The sequence below is a fragment of the Corvus hawaiiensis genome, chromosome 1 (assembly GCF_020740725.1).
Source record: "Corvus hawaiiensis isolate bCorHaw1 chromosome 1, bCorHaw1.pri.cur, whole genome shotgun sequence".
Taxonomy (NCBI): domain Eukaryota; kingdom Metazoa; phylum Chordata; class Aves; order Passeriformes; family Corvidae; genus Corvus; species Corvus hawaiiensis.
Genome location: NC_063213.1, coordinates 97,952,754 through 97,973,884, shown reverse-complemented (window position 1 = coordinate 97,973,884; position 21,131 = coordinate 97,952,754). Strand labels below are relative to the sequence as shown.

The window sequence follows — 21,131 nt, the reverse complement described above, 5'->3', positions numbered from 1 at the left end:
CAGGGTGCTCCATGCCATCCACGGGCAGGGGACACGGGACACTCCGGGATCTGCTGGCAGTGCCCAGTGGGATGTTGTCACTGTTTGCGCACTGAAAGCATGGAAAAGCAAAAACCTGCAGCTTTATTCCCAAAAAATATTCATTGACACAGGTAACAGCAAATAAAAAATTCCTGTGGTCAGAAGCGAGGCCTGGGAAGGGCAAGGAGTGAGGGGGGTTGTTGGGATGGGCATTTGGGGGGTCCCCATTCCCAGCCCGCCTGCTGCAGAGTCTGTGGCTGATTCCCAGGACTCCGGTGTCCCTTGCTGGTAACAAAAGCCACAAAGCCACATTGGGAGAATCAGGACTGGAGCACATTGACACTCCAACAACAGCTTTTTGATTAAAAAAAAAATTAAAAAATTAAAATGTCAATTTTCACGTGTTGGGCCCAATTGGCTCTAAATATTTTATGTTGGGTTTTTTTACTTTTGTCATTTTTCCCCTCTTGAAAAATAGCTACAATTCCTGAAATTCAGGGATCCAGCCCAGCCTAGGCCCTTTTCCACACAGAATAAATACATATATTTTTATTTTTAAGCTTTCACAGGAGGGATTAACCACCCGGCGCCAGAGCCGCCTGGCCGGGCTTGGCACAGCTCGGGGCAGGACGTGGCGGAGGAGCCGGCTGTCCGCCCGTCCCTCCGTCTGGCTGATCCTTCCCTTCGGGATAAAGCCCAAATAAGCCACTTGCACAGCCAGGCACCACCCCCGCACCCCCAAACCAGCCGGGGGGATGGGGGGGGGGGGATCCAGATTTAGGGATTATTATATTTCTTGTTTCCCTTTCCATATAAACAGGCGTGAAAATCCCCCGGATTTCGGCCGTTCCCATGCGGTCAGCCTGGGAGGTGTCCAGAGCCCCCCGAGCTGGGTGACCCCGCAATCCCAGCCGTCCTCCTGCATCCCTGGGGGGGTCTGCGCCGGCTCCCGCTCCCCGCGCAGGCGGCTCCGGAGCTGCCGGTGCCGGCCCGGCCGGGAGCCGCGAAATGGCCGGAGCTGCCCGGAGCACGCGGGAGCAGCCGCGGCCTGAGGGCGGCTGCGGGCAGATGGCCGGAGCTGGCCCGAGCTGGCCGGGAGCAGCCGGGCGGCCTGTGGCCGTAGCGCAGCCAGCCCGGGCTGCTCGGTGCCGTGGCGGCAGCCGGGGCCGCGGGAGCAGCCGCGGCGGCGGGGGCTGGAGAGGTGGCGGGGGCTGGAGAGGTGGCCGGTGCCGGGCACGCAGCCGGTGTGGCGGCGGGGATGGCGCTATGGAAGCAGCCGGTACCGCCGGGGTGCTCGGTACCGAGGCGGCGGCCGGTGCGGCCGGTAGCACGGAAGCAGCCCGGGATGGCCCGTACTGTGCCGGCAGCCGGGATGGCCGGGAATGTGCAGGCGCTGCCTGGCCGGGATTGGCTGCGGGGAATGACGCCCAGCACAACAAAGGTGGAGTTGGAGAAATTCCATTAAAAAAAATTAAGAGAGAGAGAGAGGGAGAGGGAGAGGAGAGAAAAGGAGCGGAGGGAGGGAGGAGGGGAGGAAGCTGCCCCTCGCCCGCCCCGCCGGGCAGAGCCCCCCCCGCCGCCGTGTCCCGGGGCCGCGGGGCGGGCAGGAGCGCGGCCCCGCCGTGCCGTGGGGGCCCGGCTCGGCTCCCCCCCCCCTCCGCTTCCCCCCTTCAATTTTTTTCTCCTCCTCTCTTTTATTTTTTTTTTTTAATTTTTAAATTTTTTTCTTTATGCAAACGCCGGCCGAGGATTGTTGCACATGTAAGGAGATTTTTTTTTTTTTTTTATTTTTTTTCTTCCTCCCTTCCCCCCCCCACCCCACCCCCCCTCCTTTCCCTCCTCTTCTCCTTCCTCCTCCTCCTCCTCCTCTTTTTCTTCTCACCACAGTGTTGCAAAAGCAAAGAGCAATAAAAAACCCGGCGGAAAGCGGCGGCGGGGCGGCGGGGCTGGCGGGGAGATCCCGGCGGATCCCGGCGCGCTCAGCCCGGCTGATTGGAAGAGCGAACGCAGCGCCATGGAGGCGGGGGAAAGCGCGATCGTCTCTGCGGGGACTGGAGCGCGTCCACGCCCGGGGCCAGCGCTGCAGAGCTGGCCGCCGTTCAACCGCCGCTCCCCCGCCCCGGCCCCGCCGAGCGAGCCCCGAGCCCCCGCCGCCCCCCAAAGCGGCGGCCCCGCCGGTACGTGCCCGCGCCGGGGGAGCCGCCGCCGCCGTGCCCCGCCGCGCCGCGCCGTGCCCGCCGCCCGGGCTCGCCATTCGCCGCCGCGCCGCTCCGCCGGCGGGGCTGGAGGAGGCGCTTTGTTCCTCCCCGGGCTCCCGCTGCCGCCGCCGCCGCCGCCACCGCCGCGCTCCGGGCTCGGTAAGGCGCTCCGCCGCCGCTCCGACGGGAACGGGGAGGGGGTCGCGCCCACCAGAGCGATTTTTTTTAGATAGATTGATAGATATAAAAGAGAGATTATTTTTTTTTAGAACGGCTGGTTTCGCGCAGGCCCCGCGGGCAGGAAGCCGCCACCGCCACCGCCGGGGCTCGCCCGCCTCGCCCGCCCGCGGGGGGCACCGCGCTGGGGCTCGGGGCGGGGGGCAGCGCCCGGCTCGGCGGCCCCGGTGTGCCCCCCCCTTCTCTCCCTCCTTTTTCCCTTCCCTTCCCTCTCCTCCTCCTCGCTCCCTCCCTCCTTCCCGCTCGCCTTCCCTCCCTCCTCCCCGGTGCCGCAGCTGGATTTCGGGGGCAGGCTTCCAGCGCTGCCCGCTTGTTTTTCCCGAGCCCGGGTGAGTCCCGCGCCGCGGCGGGAGCTGGGCGCCGCGCTCCGCCGGTGCGTGCCGGGGCTCGGCCGACCCCCCCCCGCGCTTCATCTCCCCTTATCCTCGCTTTATCCCCTCTTTATCCTTTTTTTCCTCCTTATTTTCTTTTTATCTATATTTTTTTTCTCCCCCCCTTTTTTTTTTCCGCCTTTCCCCCCCTTCCCTTCCTTTCTTCCCTCCGGACCGGGAGCGGGGCTCCAGCCCCCCGCTGGGTGGGTGGGTGTTCGCGGGCTCGAGGAGGGGTCGCGGAGAGAAAAGAGGGGGGTAAGAAAGGGAGGAAAGGAAAGGGAAAACGAGGAAAGGAAAAGCGAGGAGGGGGCGGCGGTGGGGAAAAAGAGAGGGGGGGAGGATCGGGTAGGAGCCGCTCCCCGGGGGTCGGTGCGGGGAGGTCGCGCTGCCCTCGCCCGGCTCGCTGCAGCTGCCCGGCCGCCCCCAGCCGGGCATCCCCGCCCCCCCTTCCCCCTCCTCCTCCTCCTCCTCCTTCTTCTCCTTCTCCTTCTTCTTCCCCCAGCGGCTCCGGCGGCGGGGTTGGGGCTGCGGCGGCTCGGTTAGAGCTCCCCCCCACACCCCCCCCTCCAACCTCCTCCCTCCTTCTTCCACCACCACCACCACCACCACCTCCTCCTCCTCCTCCTCCTCCCCCTTAGCAGCCCGGAGAGGTGGGTTTGTCTCGGCTTTATAACCGCGGGTGGAGGGGAAGGAGCGGCGGGCGGAGGCGGGCGCAGCCCGGCCATTGTGTGCCGCGGCGGAGAGCGGCCGGTAACGATGGGGGGATGCGGGGGGGGATGCGGAGAGGGGGGGATGAAGCAGCGCATCGCATCGCTCCGGGGGGCCGGGGGTGCGGAGAGGGGCCGGGGGAGCGCTCCGCGTTCCCCCGGCCCCTCTCCGCACCCCCGGCCCCCCGAACTCGCCTTCCATTGTCTGCCCGGGTGTTGTTGGGGGGAGAGAAAAAAAGGAGGGGGGGCTCAGCTCGCTGGCGCCCGGGTGGGAACCGGGGGCGGGGGAGGCGCCGCCGGGGCCGCCCGCGCTCGGTCCCACCCGGTTCCTGCTGCCTGGTGGAGGAGGAGACTGGAGCTGGCCGGCGGCGCAGGGCATGTGCGGGCTCCCCGCCTCCGCCCGCCGGCCCGGCCCCTTCCTCCCCCGCCTCCTCCTCCTCCTCCTCCTCCTTCCCCCCTCCAGGCGCGGGATCCGGTCCCCCCCCGACTCCCCCGCGGGGGGATCCCGCACCCCCTCCCCGCGCACCCCCCCGGGGATCCCAGTGCGCGCGCACCGCCCGCCCCGCCCCGATCCCATGGATCCCTCCCCCTGTCGCGATCCCGCCTTTCACGACACCCCCACACTTCCCCCCCCGGTTGTGATCCCCCACTCCCACCCCCGGGCGATCCCCGGTTTCACACCGCCCGGGGGCTGGGCTTGATCCCACCCCGCGGCGATCCCTCAGCCAGCCCCGGGGGTGGTCCTAGATCCGCCCCCCTTGGGGGTTGATCCAAGCCTGGAGCGACTCCCCCCATCCCTTCAGGGTTCATCGAGCCCCGGGTGATCCTCGATCCCACGCTGGTGGGGTCTGCACGCCCCTCATCCACCCCCAGGTGATCCCCCAGCCACCCCAGCACTGATCTCCCTCAGGTGATCCGGGATCTGTCCCCACCAGGGGCTGATCCGGCCCCCCCAGGGATGCCCAGGCCTGGAGGGGCCTGCATCCCCTGGGGTGATCCCACATCCCCTGGGGTGATCCCACATCCCCTCTTCCAGCAGCTGACCTCCCCCAAGGGCCATCCCCGATCCCTCCTGGCACCTGGGGGTTCTGCACCCCTGGGCCGTCCCCGCTGCCCTCCCCGGGTGATCCTCCCTCAGACCCAGCGCCATGTTCCTCCCAGGAGCCCCTGAACACCCCCTCCCCAAGGGACCCCCCGAGCCTGGATTCCCCCTGGGATCCCCCAGGCCCCGCTTCCCCCCAGGCCTGGGGCCTGCTCCTCCCCCAGGCCTTCGGCCTGTCCCTGAGGGGGATCCCCCTGAGGCCTCCAGCCCTGATCTGCCCTCCAGGGACTCCCCTGGTGGAATCCCCGATGAGGAGCCCCCAGGCTACCATCCTGCCACCCCCCCACCAAGTTTTGGGGTCCTCCTCCCTAGGTTATCCTTCCCCATGGAGCCATAAGATCCTTCCTAATGGGGTCAGAGGGGATCCTTCCCCTGGAGTCCCCCCTGTTGAAATAGCTTCCTGCAGCTTGTTCTCCCCCCTTGGGAGACCCCTGAATCCCCCCGAGGTCTCCAAATGCCCCCCCTGCCATCTCCCTTGGATTTGGGGGACCACTCTCTTCTCCAAGCATGTCCCCACCTGTGGGGAGGATTTTGCTAGATCTGTGGTGGGCCTTCCTTTGAAACCCCCATTTTGTGGGGGGGAGAGAACCCCCTTAGAGGAGATCCCTTGGAGCCCTGTTGACTCAGATCCTCTTGATCCCGGGTTTTTGGATCCCGCCCACCCCAGGGAGCCACCTTGAATCTGTCTCCTCTGGGATTTATTGGGATCCCTCTCAGATCCTACCCTCCACCTTGGGGACAAACCCCTGGACCCTTCTCCCCTGTCTACACACCCATTTTCTCCGCCCCTCACCAGTGTGGGGGTCACATCACCATTAAGGATCCCCCTTCCTGGAGCTCTCCCCAAACCTCTCAGGGATGGGTGGTGGGGGTATTCCAGCACCTCATTCACCGGGGAGTGGAGAGGATGGACAGAGCCTGGATCGAGCTCCCCCCACTTCCCGTTAGAGCTGGGGGCCCCCCTGTCACGGTGGGGATGCCTAGCAGGGTTCTCCCTTTCCTTGCAGAGCTGTGCGGGAGTGATTTTGGGAAGAGGGTGAGGAGGGAGCCCGCGGGACCGTCCTGGGCACAGGCAGGTGGAGGATGAACGGCGAAGCCGAGTGCCCTGCAGACCTGGAAATGACAGCTCCCAAAAACCAAGGTGAGCCCCCCCGCAGCCCCCCTCAACATGACAGTGCTCCCGCGGGAATTCTGCTGCCGTGCTTAAAAATAATAATAAAAAACCTCAGAGCGCCGCTTTTCTCAGAGGGATGGGGAGGAGAAGGGATGGAGAAGGAGGAGGGATGGAGGGTCCGTGATCCCGACTGCCAGCGGATCGAGGCGGGGGGGGGGAATCTGCCTCTCCGAGTTCTGATCTGCCGCGGGGAACACGCTCACACGTGTACGAGCACACGGATTCATGCTCCGCTGCGCCTGCAGCCCCTTGGCACTGGGATGCTCTTTTGAGGGGCTGGTGTTTTGGGTGGATTGGGAAGGGGGGGCTGGCACAGAGGTGCTGCCCTCCCTGCTCACATCTGGGCTGCATTAAAAGCCAAGCCGTTACCTTGGGCCTCCGGCTTCCAGACCCCGGCATGACATCAGAGCTTCAGCTTTTATTGGAAAAGGGGCAGGAAAACAAGGGAAAAAGAAGGATGTTTATCTAGGGCAGCTCGCAGGGCTCTGCCACTCCACCCCTCAGAAACCTCCCGGGCCCCCCCAAAGGTCTGGAGCACCATCCAGCCCCTCACACCTGCCAGGTCCCCCCGATTTTCCTCCTTCCTTGCTGCAGTCGGGGTAGTTGCCTCGAGCGAACCCGGCTGGAGCACGTGTCCTTCTCCGGGACTTTAGATGGATTTAATTACACCGGGGCAGCTTTCCTAATATAGACCCGGCCCGGCCGGTGCCAGGAGAGCCGGGATAAATCGGTCCCAGGGCACAGACAACCCCATTCATCCTGGTGGGTGAACGCCGCAGTTCCAGCGTTCTTCAGCAAGCCCCCGGTTGAGGGAGGGGAACAGAGGGATGGAGGGCTGAGTGTGGGGGTCCCTGTTGTCCCCACTCCGCTGCCAGCGAGGATTTTGGGATGTTTCCAGTGTTTTTTTATGTATTCCTTTGGGATGTGGTTATGCCGGCTGTCTGCCGGCGGGGGGTTCACGCGGGGCCAAAGGTCTCCGGGTGTTTCTGCATTTGAGGGGGGAAACTGAGGCACTGGGCTTGATGGGGACAGGTTTGGGGGTGTGTCTCGTCCCCTTCTCCATCTCTTCTGGATTTTTGTGGCTGTGCTGGTTTTGGTAATTCCTGCTGATTTCTGCAAGTGAAGTTGGCACCAGCTTCCCAGCCCTGTTCTGCCTCATTGGTCCTTGCCTGGGAGGCCTGGAAAGTGGATGGGAAAAACAGGAAGACAGAATTTGGGACTGTGTTCTCCCTCTCGCAGCTCTGATCTCCCCCAGCCCTGTAGGGAATGGGGGTTTCCCATCTCTTTTCCATCTTCGTGGTGTTTTGGGATGAAACCAGGAACATGGCAACACACCCCAAGCCACCGGGCTCCCTGCTTTCCAGGGGAGCTCTTTCCGTCTTCTCCCTCCATATGAAGCCCTAATGAGGTCACTGTAGGGACCAGCTGGATCCTAAGCTGTTCCTGCCTTGACCCCCAACCAGGCAGGTCCAGGAGGGGAAATGGGATGGGGGGTCAGGTCCTGGCTATGCTCCCTTCACCAGGTCCCATGTGTCCTTTAACATCCCTTGCTTGGATTTGGGATTCCAGGGGAGTTGTCCTTCCCCAGACCCCTGCAAGGGCAGGAGGTGGAGGTGGTTTTGCTCATGTTGAGTCTTGAGTGGAGGGAGAGCTGCAGCTGAAGGAATCTCTGCAGCTGGATATTTCTGGGAGCTTGGTTTCATTCCTGGAGATGGAGGGAGAGATGCTCCACTCAAATCCATGACCAGCCACACTGTCCCCATCTCTTCAGAATCCTCTCTGTCCCACTGTCCCCATCTCTGGGGTGCTCCATGTCCCACAGGCAGCTCCAAACGCCTCAGCCTTCACCTGGCAGAGATGTGAGGCAGGGAAAGCTGTGGTGAGCCAGTCCTGCACCGCCGGAATCCCGGGTGCCCACCCCGGGATGAGGCAGCCAGGGCTGTGTGCGCGTGTGGCTCCGGGCTCTGCTCCTCCTCCGGCCCATCCCCAGGGACTTTTCCTTCCGCTCCCAGGCCCCGCTGCATTCCCCAGGGCCACCCATATTTGCAGAGCACCCCGGGCTGTGCTCCCCAGCTGGCGTGGAAGTTTGGAGCAGGGAGGAATTCCCCTGGCAGGGAAGCAGCCCCACGGTTGGGGCTGGATGAGGCATTCAGGGCTGGGATATCCTGCCTGTTGCCTGTCCCGGCACGGTGCTGCTGCCTGTCCTGGCCTCACGGTTGCTCCAGGCTCTCTGGCTTTGCCATGTGCCTGTCCCACCATTCCAGTAACTTGTCCCTATGGGAGCTGGGGATGCTCCTCCCAGCAGCTTGGGGGATGTTGGGTGACATAAACATCATCCCTGCACTGTCAGGGACCCCTCTGTGAGACAGGGGGGGCTGTGCCGGGCTCTGTCCCCCCTCACTCTGTGGTGTGGGAGCTTTGACCTTGGCAGAGGTCACCATGGAGCTGGGCCCAGGTGATGGCAAAGCTCTCCGAGGTGCAGGAAAAGCAGCGCTGGGGTTTTCCCATTGCTCTGGACACATCTTTTCCACTTGGAAAGTGGGTTTCCCTGTTTCCTGCTTGGCTGGAGAGCTCATTGCTCCCATGTCGCTCCGCAGGGCGTAGGAAATCGCCCTCTGCTCCCGTGCAGCAGAGCCGTCCCTTATCTGATGGTTTTCTGGGATGAGCAAGTCTCTCTGGTTTGCACTGAGTGGAATTTCTAGCTTTGCCTGGATTGTTTTGGCCCATAGAAAGTTGCTCGAGGGTGATGGAAACAGCCACTTCCCTTTGATCTTTAATCTCGAGAGGCAGCATGTGGAGATTACGTGTCCTGGCGTGCAGTTCGGAGCGGCACGCCGGGAGCTGTAGTCCCGGTATCCTGCTGGGAAGGGAAGGCAAGGGAAGGGAAAAGGCTGCCTGCCCCTGGCTGATCCTGTTTCTTGCTGCTCAGACCGCTGGTCGCAGGAGGACATGCTGACCCTCCTGGAGTGCATGAAGAATAACCTGCCCTCCAACGACGGGAGCAAGTTCAAAACCACCGAGTCCCACCTGGACTGGGAAAAAGTGGCTTTCAAGGACTTCTCAGGGGAGATGTGCAAGATGAAGTGGATGGAGATTTCTAACGAGGTAATGGACACCACATGGGGCTTTGTGGGGACTTTGTGACAGGGTCTGAATGTCCCGCTGACATTCCTAGGGCTGTTGGAATTGCCCAAGTTGAGTGCCCAGAGCCCTTGGCCATTGGTGCCGGCACCGTCCCTCTCCTGTCAGCACTGTGACATCAGCATCCTCAGAGGGGCTGGGATCCATCATTTTTGGGGTAGCATTACAAAACCCAGTGGGTTTCTGCCATGCCGGGGATCTGCCCTGTCTGCTCTTCAAGTCTTTGTTTCTTCATTCCACACAGGTGAGGAAATTCCGGACCCTCACAGAGCTCATTATGGATGCTGAAGAGCATGTGAAGAATCCTTACAAAGGCAAAAAGCTCAAGGTATTGGTCAGGAATTAAGATCACTCCCTAAAGGGTGACCCCACACTTCTCCAGGATGGGGGGCTGTCACCGCTGTGGCACCTCAGATCCACGTGGCTCCGCTGTGGGAGCCCCTGCAGGCACCTCACTGCCCGTAATCCCGGTGTCCGGCTGCCCAAGGCTCCAGAGGCCGCGGCGCTGGGCCCGGGCCAAGTCCCGGGTACATTTAATATGGCCGGCTGTGCTGCTGGCAGCCTGCATCCAAGTTTAGCTCCAGAGGGGCCGGGAGGCTGCCGTCCTATTCCTGGCCTGCCGGGTGCTTTAGACCAGGTGGCCCTGGGGCAGCCGATGCTCCATCCCTGGGAGTTGGGTCCCATCCCCTCCTCCTGCCTCAGTGTCCCCTCTCGCTCTGTGCTGACGCCTCTGGATGGCTGGAGGCCGCTCCCAAGGTTCCCAGCCGTGGGATACTGCAGTTCCTTGGGGAGCCCTTGTTCCCAGCAGTTTCCCCCTCCTTGCCTGCCATACCTGGATCGCCAGCAGGGCTGGATGGAGGCAGGTGCCCCTGGAGCTAGGGAGCCGTGGGTTTGGCTGTGCCCCTGTGGTGCTGCCAGCTCTGTGCTCAGTGTCCTCCACTCTGCTGTCTCCCCAGAAACATCCCGACTTCCCCAAGAAGCCCCTGACTCCCTATTTCCGCTTCTTCATGGAGAAGCGAGCCAAATACGCCAAGCTTCACCCCGAAATGAGCAACCTGGATCTCACCAAGATCCTGTCTAAGAAATACAAGGAGCTTCCTGAGAAGAAGAAGGTATGGAGGGGGGTCAGCAAGCCCCTTCCCACCATGTGCCTCTGTGTGCTGGGCTCTGCCCAGCTCTTCCAGTAAAACCAGCAGAGCCCAGGCTCTGCCTGGTGAGGGCTTAATCCAGCTCTGGACGGGAGAAGCCAGGCGTTCATTTAGTCCCGTCAGACCTGTAAGACTTCCTTGGCTTTTCCTGTCCTGGTTCCCAGGATCTGTGGGGTGGAGGCTGGTTGGGTCTGTCCGTTGGTCCGTCTCTTCCCGCTGGACCTGGATGGTGGCTTTGCCGTTGGGTGGATCCGTGTTTAATGCTGGGGTTGAGGCACACGCCCCGCTATGCCACCCTGTCCAGGCAAGGGACACAGGGACAGGCTCTGGGAGATGCTGGGAGCAGAGATCTGCCCACCTGGAGATGCCAGAGCCTGGGCAGGGCTTTGGGGGCCTCCAACTTTCAGTCTGGGGCATCCAGGAAAAGTCCAGGGCACAAAGTGCCACTGTGCCCTTTCCAGGGCTGCTGGGATGCACAGAGAGGGGAGATACCCGGCTGCTGAATCCCTGGGCAGGCTGGAAACCCTCCACAGGACCATTCCCTGGGCTGGGGAGCCCTTGAGTCCCTCTTGGGGTGGTGGGATGCCCAGCCAGGTCGACAGGGATGTATCTTCCTGCCCGTTCCCTGGTGCTGACATCCCTCTCCGCCTCTGCGGTGGCTTTGTGTCCCCAGATGAAATATATCCAGGACTTCCAGAGAGAGAAGCAGGAGTTTGAGAGGAACTTGGCGAGGTTCAGGTGAGCAGGCAGCCCCCCCGCCCCCCATATTTTCCTGGGCCCCTCCAGGCAGATCCAGATTCCCCTCCTGTGCATAGCTCACGGAGGAAGCCCTAATGGGCTTTTGGCTTGAAGAGAAGAGGGAATTCAGCCAAAAAAGAGCAAGGAAAAGGTGTCTGGAAGCATCCCTCCGGCTGGGAGACTGGATGAGGGGGAGAGCAGAGGACCAGCCATGTTCTGGAGGTCTGCAGGGTGGGGGCAGGAGCCCTGCCACCAGCACTGACAAGAACTGAAGTGTCCCCGCAGTCACTCCAGACCTTCCCCTTGGACGTGGTTGCTGTGATCCAGGTGGATCCTGGCTTTCCCAATGACCTGCTGCTGCTTCAGGGTTACCGCTGAGCCCAGGGATGCCTTTAGCCAATGCTCCCCAAGGAGGGACAAACTTAAATCTCTCCTAAAACCCTCCTGCTCTTTTTTGGGACCCCCCAGTACCTGAGCCCATGGAGGCTCAGCCCTGCAGTGACAGTCACCCCTTAGCAGGCAGCTTTAGGAGTGCTCTCCTTGCCACTGCCACCTCCCTGATGCTCTCCCTTCCCCACCTCCCTGCCTGGTAAAGGGAAGACCACCCGGATCTCATCCAGAACGCCAAGAAATCCGACGTCCCCGAAAAACCCAAGACCCCCCAGCAGCTGTGGTACAACCACGAGAAGAAGATCTACTTGAAAGTGCGTCCAGATGTGAGTACGGTGGGTGGGAGTGAGTGCGAGTGTGAGTGTTGGGGGGTCCCGGACCCCGCTGCCGGGGGACAGGAGGGGAAGGGAGAGAAGCATTTTAGGGGGTCGGGATGGAGGACACCGCTAGGAGCTCCCGGAGCCTGGACCGAGGTAAGGAGGGGCTCTGCACACCTGGAAGAGGCTCAGGGATCCAGCCTCCACTTTTTGCCAGGAAGGGGTGACCACAGCCTGAGTCAGGGCAGGAAAGGATTCCAGCACAGACATCCACCTCTGGCCATGCCCCCCACTCCCACGCACCCCCACGGCTCCCAGCCGCCCCGTGCCGGGTGCCGTCAGGCCCCACCAGGCCATGCCATTTTTTTGCCATTTTTTTGCCATTTTTTTTTTAATTCCTCTTTTTTTTTTGAATTTTACCCCTCTGCCCTCACCTCTGGCTTTGGGTTTTCAGGCCACCACGAAGGAGGTGAAAGAGTCGCTGGGCAAGCAGTGGTCTCAACTCTCGGATAAAAAGAGGCTGAAATGGATTCATAAGGCCCTGGAACAGCGGAAGGAGTACGAGGTAGGGAGCAGCCTCACCCGGTCCCCTCCACACTCGTCCCAACATTCACTCCGAGCCGCTCTGCATCCCAGCCCTGCGTGGCCTCTCCCGATAGCCAGCGTGGGGGTTCAGGCAGGTCCCGGCAGGTCCCTAGTGAGGCTGAGCCCTGCCTCTCCAGCCGTGTGCGGGGCAGGCAGCAGGATCCCTGGGCACAGGATTGATTAGGGCAGTGGTTGGCTTCTCTCTCCTCCTCCTCCGGCCCCGGCAGGCGGGAGTGGCAGCCCCTCTGACCGCTCTCTGCTCTCCACAGGAGATCATGCGGGATTACATCCAGAAGCACCCAGAGCTGAACATCAGCGAGGAGGGGATCACCCGCTCCACCCTCACCAAGGCCGAGCGGCAGCTTAAGGACAAGTTCGACGGACGACCCACGAAGCCACCCCCGTGAGTCCTGTCCCTCACGGAGCCGTGGCCTGGGTGGATGCTGGTTCTTGCCAACGAGGACACTGAGACTTGGGAAGCCCAGATAACTTCTGGGAGCACAGACATAGGGGGGTTAGATGGCATTTATAGGACAAATCTTGTCATGGTCAGGCCTGGGAGCAGGCTGCCCAGGGCAGAGGTGGAGTCACCATCCCTGGAAGTGTTCAAAAAGTGTAGATGTGACACTTGAGGTCAAGGTTTAGTGTGGGCTTGGCAGTGTTAGTTAATGGTTGGACTCAGTGATCTGAGAGGGCTTTTCCAGCCTTAATGATTACATGATTCCATGATGATCCCATTAAACTAGTCCTTAAATGTACATTAAATGCACATCCTGGGGAGAATCTGTGGGACAGAACCACCACGATGCATCAGATGCACCGTCATACTCTGGGTTTTAGGGGGTGATCCAGTCCCCAGCTGCCCTAAAACACAGGTACCTCACTTCCCTGCCTGGTGCAACCCAGCTGGGAGGTTTTGGGGAGGCTTTTAGCACCCAGCCCGCTCCACAGGGGCAGATTTTCCCTAACACTGGGCCCCTCTGGGGGTTTTTCAGGAATAGCTACTCCCTGTACTGTGCAGAGCTGATGGCCAACATGAAAGATGTGCCCAGCACGGAGCGGATGGTGCTGTGCAGCCAGCAGTGGAAGCTGCTCTCCCAGAAGGAAAAGGATGCCTACCACAAAAAGTGTGACCAGGTGAGTGGCTGAGGATGGACAGGTGGGGGGAGAGGCAGGTGGGCACCAGTGCTGTGGGGAAGGAACAGCTGGATGGGAGAGTCTGGGCTACAAATATCCCTGGAAACGAGCCCCTCACCCTTCCTCAGTCCCTGTGCTTGTCTGCATCACCGATTGTCCCTGAGGTCCTTGGTCACCTCCCCTTGATCCTGGCTCCTGTGTGGGACAAACAGATGGCCCAGGTGGAGGATGCTGTTGCCGAGGGAGTGAGGCTGGGTCAGGGGCTGCAGGAGGCAGGGATGGAGTGAGGGATCTCTTTGTAACCGTACGTCTCCATCTTCCTTCAGAAAAAGAAAGACTATGAGATCGAGCTGCTCCGCTTCCTGGAGGTGAGTGAAGAGGGGGTGCAGGAGAGCCCGAATCTGGCAATGGGCGACTGCCCAGGGACTGGGATAGCTTAAATGGGGGGCTGCCCTCTTTGCTCCCCCAAAACATGTCTGAGCCCAGCCGTGGGTGCTGTGCAGATGGCTGCACATAGCCTTGACCTTCCGGCTGTCCTAATGCCTGGCCCGGTGTCTTCCAGTTGGGCAGTGGGAGGTGAGGGTGGGCCTCCCAGCTGGGAGGGGAGCTGGGGTGAGCAGAGGGCTGGAGCTGGAGGGGAGGGTGTTCAGTGGCGGTGGCTGTGCAGCGTCTCACTTCCTTCCCTCGCTGGGGCGTGGGCGGGGGAGCCACACCGAGGCCACCCCGGCATCGTCCCCGTCCCTGGGCGGACGTGACGCGGCCCCGGCTGCGGCTGCAGGGGCACAGGGTGGAAAACCCAGGGGTGTGCCCGGATCCAGGCACCTGCCCACCTGCTTTCACTGAGAAACGGCTGAAGCGGGATGGGGACAGAGCTGGGGCAGAGGGACACTGCCCAGATAGGGGGTGACAGCATGGGGACCCCCATGCTGTACATGTGCAGTTCCAGATGCTGGTCCTGACTGCTGGGACAGGATTTGGATCAGGACACCCAAGTGCATTAATGCCCTTCCCCAATGTCCCTATTCCCCGATCGCCTCAGAGCCTCATTAGTGCTGGGCTTCTAACGATGTCTCTCCTCCTGTGCCCCCCAGAGCCTGCCCGAGGAGGAGCAGCAGCGGGTGCTGGGCGAGGAGAAGATGCTGGGCAGCAATCGGAAAGGGGCGACGAGTCCTGCATCCAAAAAATCCTCACCAGAGACCGGCAAGGTGGGAGCGGCACCAGGAGGGACGGGGCAGCACCTGCCAGAGGCTTGGGATGGGGTTGTGCATCTCAAGGGGCTTTGAGGGCTTTGGTCCCTCGGTGGGCTCGCCCCCCCTCACGGCCCCGTGTGCCCCCTCAGGCCAGCTCAGAGAAGCCCAAGCGGCCCATCTCAGCCATGTTCATCTTCTCGGAGGAGAAGCGGAAGCAGCTGCAGGAGGAGCGGCCGGAGCTGTCGGAGAGCGAGCTGACCCGGCTCCTGGCCCGCATGTGGAACGACCTCTCCGAGAAGAAGAAGGTTGGCACCATCCCTCTACTCCTCCTCCATCCCCATCTCCACTGCTCCCGTGGGCATCTCGGGCAGTCCAGGGGATGCTCCTGTCCTTGTCCTGCTCCAAGGGGCACAAATGTCCCCCAGAGCATCACAGTGAGCTGTCACACAGGTGCCAGTGTTGGCACCAAGGGGCACCACTGGCTGTGCTCTTCCCTCTCATCACCTGGGGGTCAAAACCCACCAGATAAAGAAACCTCAGAGCTTCAGTTTTAAGGCTTTGGTGGTTTTCCTGACGGGGGGAGTCCAGAGATGGGGTTGGGGTTGGTGGGGGGGCTGTCAATGCTACTGTGGGGGCAGTGCTGGGGGAGCTCCAGTTCCCTCCTGGTGTTTGGCAGCTGTGTCCCTGCCGTGCCCCCTCACCCCCTGTGCCCCCTGCCCAGGCCAAGTACAAGGCGCGGGAGGCGGCGATGAAGGCACAGTCGGAGAAGAAGCACGGCTCGGATAAAGAGGAGCGCGGGAAGCTGCCCGAGTCTCCCAAAACTGCCGAAGAGATCTGGCAACAGAGCGTCATCGGGGACTACCTGGCTCGTTTCAAGGTGAGGAGTGGGCTGGAAAAGGGGCTGGAGGGTGGCAGGGTCGTCACTCCCACCTGCAGGAATTCCCATGTGCTTTCTCCCTGGGTCTCACACCTGGGTTTGGGCTGGGAGCTGTGGGGAGGACGGGGGTCACAGAGGGAGCAGTGCTCCAGCGGCAGCACCCCAATGTCCCAGGGGTTTTGGGTGCGTCTGATGCATCGTGGCGGTTCTGTCCCACAGAACGACCGGGGCAAAGCGCTGAAGGCCATGGAGGCCACTTGGAACAACATGGAAAAGAAGGAGAAACTGATGTGGATCAAGAAGGCGGCGGAGGATCAGAAGCGATACGAGGTGGGTCCCTGTCCCGTCCTGTCCTTCGCCACGTCCCTCACCTGGTGCTGCCCCTCTCCCTGACCCTCTCTCTCTCCTGTGGCTCAGAGGGAGCTGAGCGAGATGCGGGCCCCTCCGTGCTCCACCAACTCCACCAAGAAAATGAAGTTCCAGGGAGAGCCAAAGAAACCCCCCATGTGAGTACCTGGGGGGTGAAAAATGGGGTCTGCCGTGCTGGTGGGAAGAGCCTGGAACAAGAGGAGGGAGGGTGGTGGGGACCCCAGGGTGGGTGGATGGGGGTTATGGACACCTGGGCTGTCTGTGCCCGCTGTCCCAGCCTGGTCCCTGCGCTCTCCCTGTACAGGAACGGTTACCAGAAGTTCTCCCAGGAGCTCCTGTCCAACGGGGAGCTGAACCACCTCCCGCTGAAGGAGCGGATGGTGGAGATCGGCAGCCGCTGGCAGCGCATCTCCCAGGGCCAGAAGGACCACTACAAAAAGCTGGCAGAGGAGCAGCAGAAACAGTACAAGGTGCACCTCGACATCTGGCTCAAGGTGGGTGCTGGACCCCCCATGCCTGGTGGGAGGCTCTGGGGTCTGCTGGTTTTGGGGATGATGCTTGGTGTGGTCTCTGTTCCCACCCCTCCTCCGAAAACCACCATTGCCAGACACTTTTTTGACATTTTGTAACTTAAAAGGATAAAAAGTTATATACATGAGGAGGGTGTGCCGTGTGCTAGAGCCCTTCCCTGCTCCATCTCCTGTCCCGTCCCATGCCCGCCCATCCCTGACTGTGTCCGTGTCCCCACAGAGCCTCTCGCCCCAGGAGCGGGCTGCGTACAAGGAGCACATTTCCAACGTGAGTATCCACGTGGCACTACTGTGTTCCCGGGAGTCTGGGGGTGGGATGGGGAACCTGGGGGCTTGGGACTGGGCCGGGGTCAGCCCTGGGTGAGGTTTGGGTGTGCCACACTCCAGAGAGCCCCTCCAGTGAGGATTTGTCCCCATGGCAGCTCAGCAGTGGGATTTTCTCTGGGCTGGACACTGGGAAGGAGCTGAGCCTGAGCCCTAAAGGGTTTGGTTTTGTTCCTGCAGAAACGCAAGAGCATAGGGAAGATCCGGGGTCCCAACCCCAAGATGAAGCCAACGATGCAGTCCAAGTCGGTGAGTCACAACAGCCCCATGGGGCCACCCAGGCCCCCTCCCTGGGGAGCGCGTCCGGGGGGACCCACACCCCTTGTTTGAGGCGTCCCTTGCCCTTCCAGCTGCCTGCCCTGTCCTCGAGACCATAAGCTTTCCCCAAATCCCTGCTCAGAACCCATCCAGCTCAGATTTTGACCCTGCTCAGGGACCCTTTTTGGTGCAATTCTCAGTGTAAATGGGGAAAGGCTCCCACCAAGGTGTGGGATAGGGAATCACCTGATCTGCTCAATGGATGGAGGAACCCAAAGGTGGATGGTCAAGGATGGGGGTGGGTGCTGCACCCATGGGTGTGGAGGTCCAGGGACTCACCAAGCCCCTCCTGTCCCGCAGGAGTCAGAGGATGATGACGAGGAGGAAGAGGAGGAGGAAGACGACGATGAAGACGAGGATGACGATGATGACAACGGCGACTCGTCAGAGGAAGGCGGCGACTCCTCGGAGTCCAGCAGCGAGGAGGAGAGCGAGGACGGGGATGAGGTGAGGCTGCGGCGCGGGGAGGGCACGGGGAGGGCACGGGGCCCCCCTCACCCTCCCCCCGGGCTGGGGGGCAGCCGCAGCCAGGCTCAGATAGATCCGTGGCAGAGGAGCCCCCGGGAAGCAGAGGGACATGGGGAGGAGAAGGGGAGCGGGATCCCCCCGCTGTTCCCGGGGAGGGCGCGAGGAGCAGCCGCGGGGCGTAGTCAGGAGCAGCCTCGGGACGTAGAGGTGCGGGGGGTGTGCAGAGCCCCCAGTGAGCAGAGAAAAATCTCCTGTCTTTTTCCTGGTGGAGATACTGAGTCTGGTCTCGGCTCCGTTTGCGCCAGTGTGAATGCCGAGTAAGTCACCAGAGTCAAAGCTTTACACCGGTGCAACTGAAATCAGAGTATGCTGGATGGCGCTGGGGCCAGAAACCGTGTCCGTGCCTTGTGCTCGCCACCGGACAGGTGAGGTGTTTCCACCCCCTCGCTGGTCTCAGCTCACGCCTCTTCCTTCCCTGGCTTTAGAGGGGGGAAACTGAGGCACGAGGCGGGTCGGGTACCCTCCCTCAGATCGTGTAGCGAGGCAGTGGCAGAGGTGAAGGCAGGACCCCCGCGCGCTGCTCCAGCACGTCCCCCCCCGGCACCCCGAGCTGAGCCCTTGCAAACTCACTCCTGGCTCCTGCCCCTCGTCCCTCCTCCTCCACCCCCAGACCCCCGGGGGCAGCGATGGGAGGGTGGGGGTCACACCCCGCGCTCTGTGGGGACCCCGTCGGGGAGGGTGAGCAGGGGACAAGGGAGTGACGGTGGACTAACCCTGCCCTGACCTCCCCCTCCTCTCTGCCACCCCCCTCCCAGAACGACGAGGATGATGAGGATGAGGATGATGAGGATGAGGATGACAACGACTCGGAGGGCAGCAGCAGTTCCTCCTCCTCTTCGGGGGACTCCTCCGACTCCGACTCCAACTGATCGGCCAAGCTCTTCGTAACGTCGTTTGGTTTCTCGGTTTCGGTCCCAAATCCCCCCTGCAGCCCCTCAAAATCCTTCCTTCTCTTCCTCCTGCCCCCCCGTGGTACCCCCAACGCGGGGAGCGGGGGCCGGGGGGACCCCTCCGCCAAGCTCACACTACGGAGGGGGATCAGGGGCTGCTTCCCCCAGGCCGGGGGGCGAGGAGAGAGCCCCCCACCCCTGCCCCCTGCTTTACTCCCGAGGGAAAGCGATTTTTTTTTGGAATTTCATTCTTTCCAGGGGGATGTCTCTCCATCCCTACCCCCATAACCCCCTCGCTACCAGCTCCGGACTTTCTAGAAAGAGAAGAAAAACACACAGGAAAAAAAAAAAAACCAACAACACCCCCCCATACCTTTTTTTTAATTAAAAATCCCAGAAATGGGAAGAAAATCCCCTCCCCACGCAGCCCCTCCGGCAGCGGGCGCGGAGCACGAGCCGAGGCGCTCAGGACTCAGCCGATGGGACAATGCCTCCTTGCAACCCCCCCAGCCCTCTGCGCACCCCCAGCATCTTGGGGGTCCTCCCCACCCCCCAAAAAAACCTTGTACAGTCTGGAAGCTGCCCCGGGAGCTGCCCGGGAACTCCACATCCACGGCACTTGGGAGCGCCGGGGACGGCCAGGACGGTGACCCGCGGCGTGTCCCCGATGGGGTGGGAGGGGCGTGGGGAGGGGGCGTGTGTGTGAGTGCGAGTGGGAGCCGGGGGGGCACCGGGGCCGCCCCCCCCCGGGGCCGGCGGCTCAGCGTGACCAAGGGGGGGCGCGGGGTCCCCCCGCTCTGTTGTCGGTGGTTGTTGTGCCGTTGTATTTTATTTTATTTCGTTTTTGGTTTTTTTTTCCTTTTTATAAAACAAGAAAGATCCATCTTTTATTTTTCATTTCCCCCGCCCCGTTTCCCCCCCACCCCCCCACCCCTTTTCCTTCCCACCCCTGTCCCCCGTTTTCCTCTCGGTCTCTGCTGAAGCTGCTCCTCTCCCTTCACCCCAAATCCTGGGGGGGACCAGAGCTCCCCTTGCCCCAGTCAGCCCCAGTTAACCCCAGTTACCGCCAGTTCGCGTCCCCCCCGGGGGTCTCAACCCCCCCGGGCCATGCTGTAAATATTGGTGCGGTTTGGGTTTATTTTGGGGGGTCAATGCCCCCCTCCCCGGGAGGGGGATGGGGCCGCGGGGACCAGGGTGGGTGCATGGGGGGTCTGTCAGGGGCCCCCCTTTTTTTTAAGCAGACACGAGCACCAGCAATCCCACGGCACCTCCCCGCAGGGTTCTGTCCCCCCACCCCGTGCCACCCCCAAAAACCCACCCAGTGTCATTGGGGACCCCCACCCTAATTGGGGGGGGCTCAAGATTTGTTCTTTCTGCCCCTCTCCCATCCTGTCCCTGGAGAGGACTTGGGCTGGGGAACAGGATTTGGGGGGCCCCAGAGAAGGGGATGGGGGGCTTGAGGGGGCTTTTTCTCTCTAGGGCTGTAATTTAGCCATTTTTCTCTTCAGCCGAATCTCTGCAGGGGCTTGGGGGGGCAGAGGGGGGCTCTGCTGCAGGTTTGGGGTTTTGAGGGGAGTCCCTACCCCCCCCCAGCTCTGTAACACCCCCCAGGTTTGCTGCTCTCAGCACCCCAAATCCCCCACAAAGACATTGGGGAACCCCTCGATGCTGAGGGGGAGGTGGGGGCAACACCCCTTTTTCCTGGCCTCAGTTTGGGCTGAAAAAACACCATTTTGGACAAACTGACCCCAAACCTGGGGGGAAGGGGGTGAACCCGGGTGCTCCCGCACGGACAATCCCCCCGTGTCCCCCCCGGGACCGGGGCCCCGAAGAGAACCCAGATGGTGTCCCCCCCCCAGTGTCCGTCTGTCTGTCCCTCTGTTTCCTCCTCCCACTTCCCCCAATCCATTTGGGATTTTCCTTTCATTTTCTTCCCAATTTTTAATCGCCACCCCTCCCAAAATCCCCTAAGGGGAACCCCCCCCATCCCTTTTTTTCTGCTGAATGTACCCAGCACCGTCGTGTTTTAGTGGATGTGTTTTTACGACAAAAAAAAAGACAAAAAAAATTCAACCCCACCTTTTTTTTCCCCACCTTTTTTTCTGTTAAAAAAAAAAAAAAAGTTAAAAAAAATTAAATAATAAAAAAGAAAAATTCTTACAGCGCCGACAATTTGGGAGGGGGTGGAAAGACGTTTGCGCTGCAAGAGAATTCCTGAGTGCATTTTGGCACTGCCACAAAATCCCGGGATCCTTTAGATGGAAGTTCTTGTGAATTACGTTAAAAAAAAAAGGCAAAAAAACACCAAAAAAAAAAAATCATCTTTTTTTTCTAATATTTAAAGAGTGTTTTTGTAGGTTTAAAAAAAAGACAAAAAAAAAAGGAAAAAAAAAAAGAAAAATAATAATGATCCCGACTTGGAATTTGTATGGCTGAGCGGGACGCGGGGGTCGCGTCCCCGGTTTCCTGGTTTGCTTGGGGTTTCGGTTCTTTTTTTGTTTTGTTTTGTTTATTTTTGAGTTTTTTGGGGTTTTTTGTTTTTCCTTATTTTTCTTTTTTTTTTTTTTTTGTATAATAAAGTGAAAAATAATGTTTCTGTTCTCATGTCATTACTATAAAAAATAAAACTTTAGGAAAAAACAAAAGGACAAGTGTGAGGAGTGTTCTTCCTCCCTCCCGTGGGACGCACTTGGAGGGGATCCACTGCGAGGGGCAATCCCGAAGGGGTCGTTTTGGGGGGATCCACAAGGATTTGCAGGGACTTCAGTGGGAGTGGGTTGGGGTCTGAAGGCATCCGTGGATCTGGAACGGCCCCGGGATCTCTGAGTGGGGGTCTGTA

At 60.9% G+C, this 21,131-nt stretch overlaps 2 protein-coding genes across 13 annotated transcripts; one reads left to right on the top strand and one right to left on the bottom strand.

Moving 5' to 3' along the window:
- Positions 1 to 808: 808 nt before the first annotated feature.
- Positions 809 to 4,111, bottom strand: LOC125334852 (collagen alpha-1(III) chain-like). Its single transcript, XM_048322054.1, has 3 exons — positions 3,710 to 4,111; positions 1,323 to 1,432; positions 809 to 1,214 (listed from the first exon to the last, which is right to left on the bottom strand). Exons 1-3 carry the CDS (start codon positions 4,109 to 4,111, stop codon positions 809 to 811), a joined length of 918 nt encoding a protein of 305 aa, XP_048178011.1.
- Positions 1,686 to 20,614, top strand: UBTF (upstream binding transcription factor). 12 transcript variants are annotated; one of them, XM_048319398.1, is made up of 22 exons: positions 1,686 to 1,782; positions 5,644 to 5,777; positions 8,740 to 8,915; positions 9,196 to 9,279; positions 9,908 to 10,063; positions 10,773 to 10,837; positions 11,433 to 11,562; positions 11,999 to 12,109; positions 12,399 to 12,532; positions 13,125 to 13,266; positions 13,593 to 13,634; positions 14,358 to 14,471; positions 14,606 to 14,761; positions 15,178 to 15,333; positions 15,553 to 15,663; positions 15,751 to 15,839; positions 16,007 to 16,196; positions 16,453 to 16,500; positions 16,737 to 16,805; positions 17,175 to 17,321; positions 17,648 to 17,767; positions 18,158 to 20,614. In XM_048319398.1, exons 2-22 carry the CDS (start codon positions 5,720 to 5,722, stop codon positions 18,269 to 18,271), a joined length of 2,412 nt encoding a protein of 803 aa, XP_048175355.1. In that variant the 5' UTR covers positions 1,686 to 1,782; positions 5,644 to 5,719; the 3' UTR covers positions 18,272 to 20,614. The 12 variants fall into 12 exon arrangements, with proteins under 12 accessions (XP_048175355.1, XP_048175377.1, XP_048175353.1 ...); XM_048319420.1 differs by lacking the exon at positions 1,686 to 1,782 and adding an exon at positions 2,276 to 2,378 and having other exon boundaries at positions 11,433 to 11,553; XM_048319396.1 differs by lacking the exon at positions 1,686 to 1,782 and adding an exon at positions 2,276 to 2,378.
- Positions 20,615 to 21,131: the final 517 nt, after the last annotated feature.